Below are 1,338 nucleotides of genomic sequence, written 5' to 3'. Positions count from 1 at the left end.
TATAGTATATATATATATAGTATATATATACTATATATATATATATATATATATGTATAGTATATATACTATATATATATATATATATATATATATATACAACACACACACACACACATACATATATATATATATATATATATATATAAGAGATATACATATATATTTGTATTTGTACTTATACACATACACACACATACATACTTATTCTTTGTATTTTTTGCCATGTTCTGTACATTGTATCTCACTTTCTCACACCCATTACTTGCTGTTCTTTGTCTCTCTTAGCCTCCAACTGAAGGAATGGAGATGGTTCAGGGTGCTCCGCCAGCGTCGGGGCAGTTCACTGAAGCGCGCGCTAATGTGTTCAAAATCCTCTTCCGCGAATACGGTCTGCCCATATTCACTATTCTTAAACCGCACCTCATTCGGCTGTGCGAATCAGACAAGCGGCACTCCCAGTGGACGGTATGACTCACCCGCTTTTGTCTATTTGGGGCTTATGTTTTTTTAAGGCATCAGAGTTTTAGGAACTATTTGTTTTAGGGTTTTAGGGTTCACTGAGTCGGTTGATTACTCGGCTCGTTCGTTTGAAGTGCCTATTGAGGGTTTCTCGAGATGGCAGAGCTTCTCCTAGGCCTCACTTTTGTCACCTATTCCTCACCAACATCTCTGGCACTTTTAGGGTTTCGGGTTTAAAATCCTAAATCCTGATTCTTTGTATATCATTTGGGTATCCGCGTGCACCGCTCGTTTTTCACCCCATTTTGTCTTTACGCGACCTCTCCGGCATCATCTTATAATGCGTTACCACCATTTGTACTTTTCATCAGCTTATTCCTTTCTTATCCGCTTTGAGTTTAAAATAAACAACCGATGGTTTAACGTCTTGGTTGTTCCATCTGTATGCCCTGCCGTCCTCTCAGTCTCATACATTACGCATATTTCATATATGTTTAAGTCACATGTTCGTTGCATACATTACCCCTATTTTCATATCTGTTTGAGTCACATGTTCGTTACATACATTACCCCTATTTTTATATCTATTTAAGTCACATGTTCGTTACATACACGTAGGCTGCTGAGATCATCGCGGGAGTATCCCGTGGGGCGAAGCACTGGACATACACTGACTCGTCGGCCATGTGGGACTGCGTAGTGCTTTTGGTGCGCAAAGTGTTCGATCAAATGCCCAACGAAATGATCTCCGACTGGACCATGAGTGTGCAGTACTGGACGTACGACAGAGACCCACGCCGCATGGCACCACTGCTACGACTGCTGGTAAGCGAGCGCTTTATAAAAAGTACATATGTAAATATGTATATGTACGTG

At 40.2% G+C, this 1,338-nt stretch overlaps 1 protein-coding gene across 1 annotated transcript; it reads left to right on the top strand.

Annotated features, from left to right (window-relative positions):
• Positions 1 to 303: 303 nt before the first annotated feature.
• Positions 304 to 468, top strand: SARC_16356 (hypothetical protein; the record flags this gene model as incomplete). Its single annotated transcript, XM_014289537.1, has 1 exon — positions 304 to 468. A coding segment is annotated over one exon (165 nt), but the record flags the coding sequence as incomplete, so codon positions are not given.
• Between the last annotated feature and the right edge of the window lie 870 nt (positions 469 to 1,338).

Source organism: Sphaeroforma arctica, assembly GCF_001186125.1.
Source record: "Sphaeroforma arctica JP610 unplaced genomic scaffold supercont1.7884, whole genome shotgun sequence".
Taxonomy (NCBI): domain Eukaryota; class Ichthyosporea; order Ichthyophonida; genus Sphaeroforma; species Sphaeroforma arctica.
This window is presented reverse-complemented; position numbering and strand designations above follow the sequence as displayed.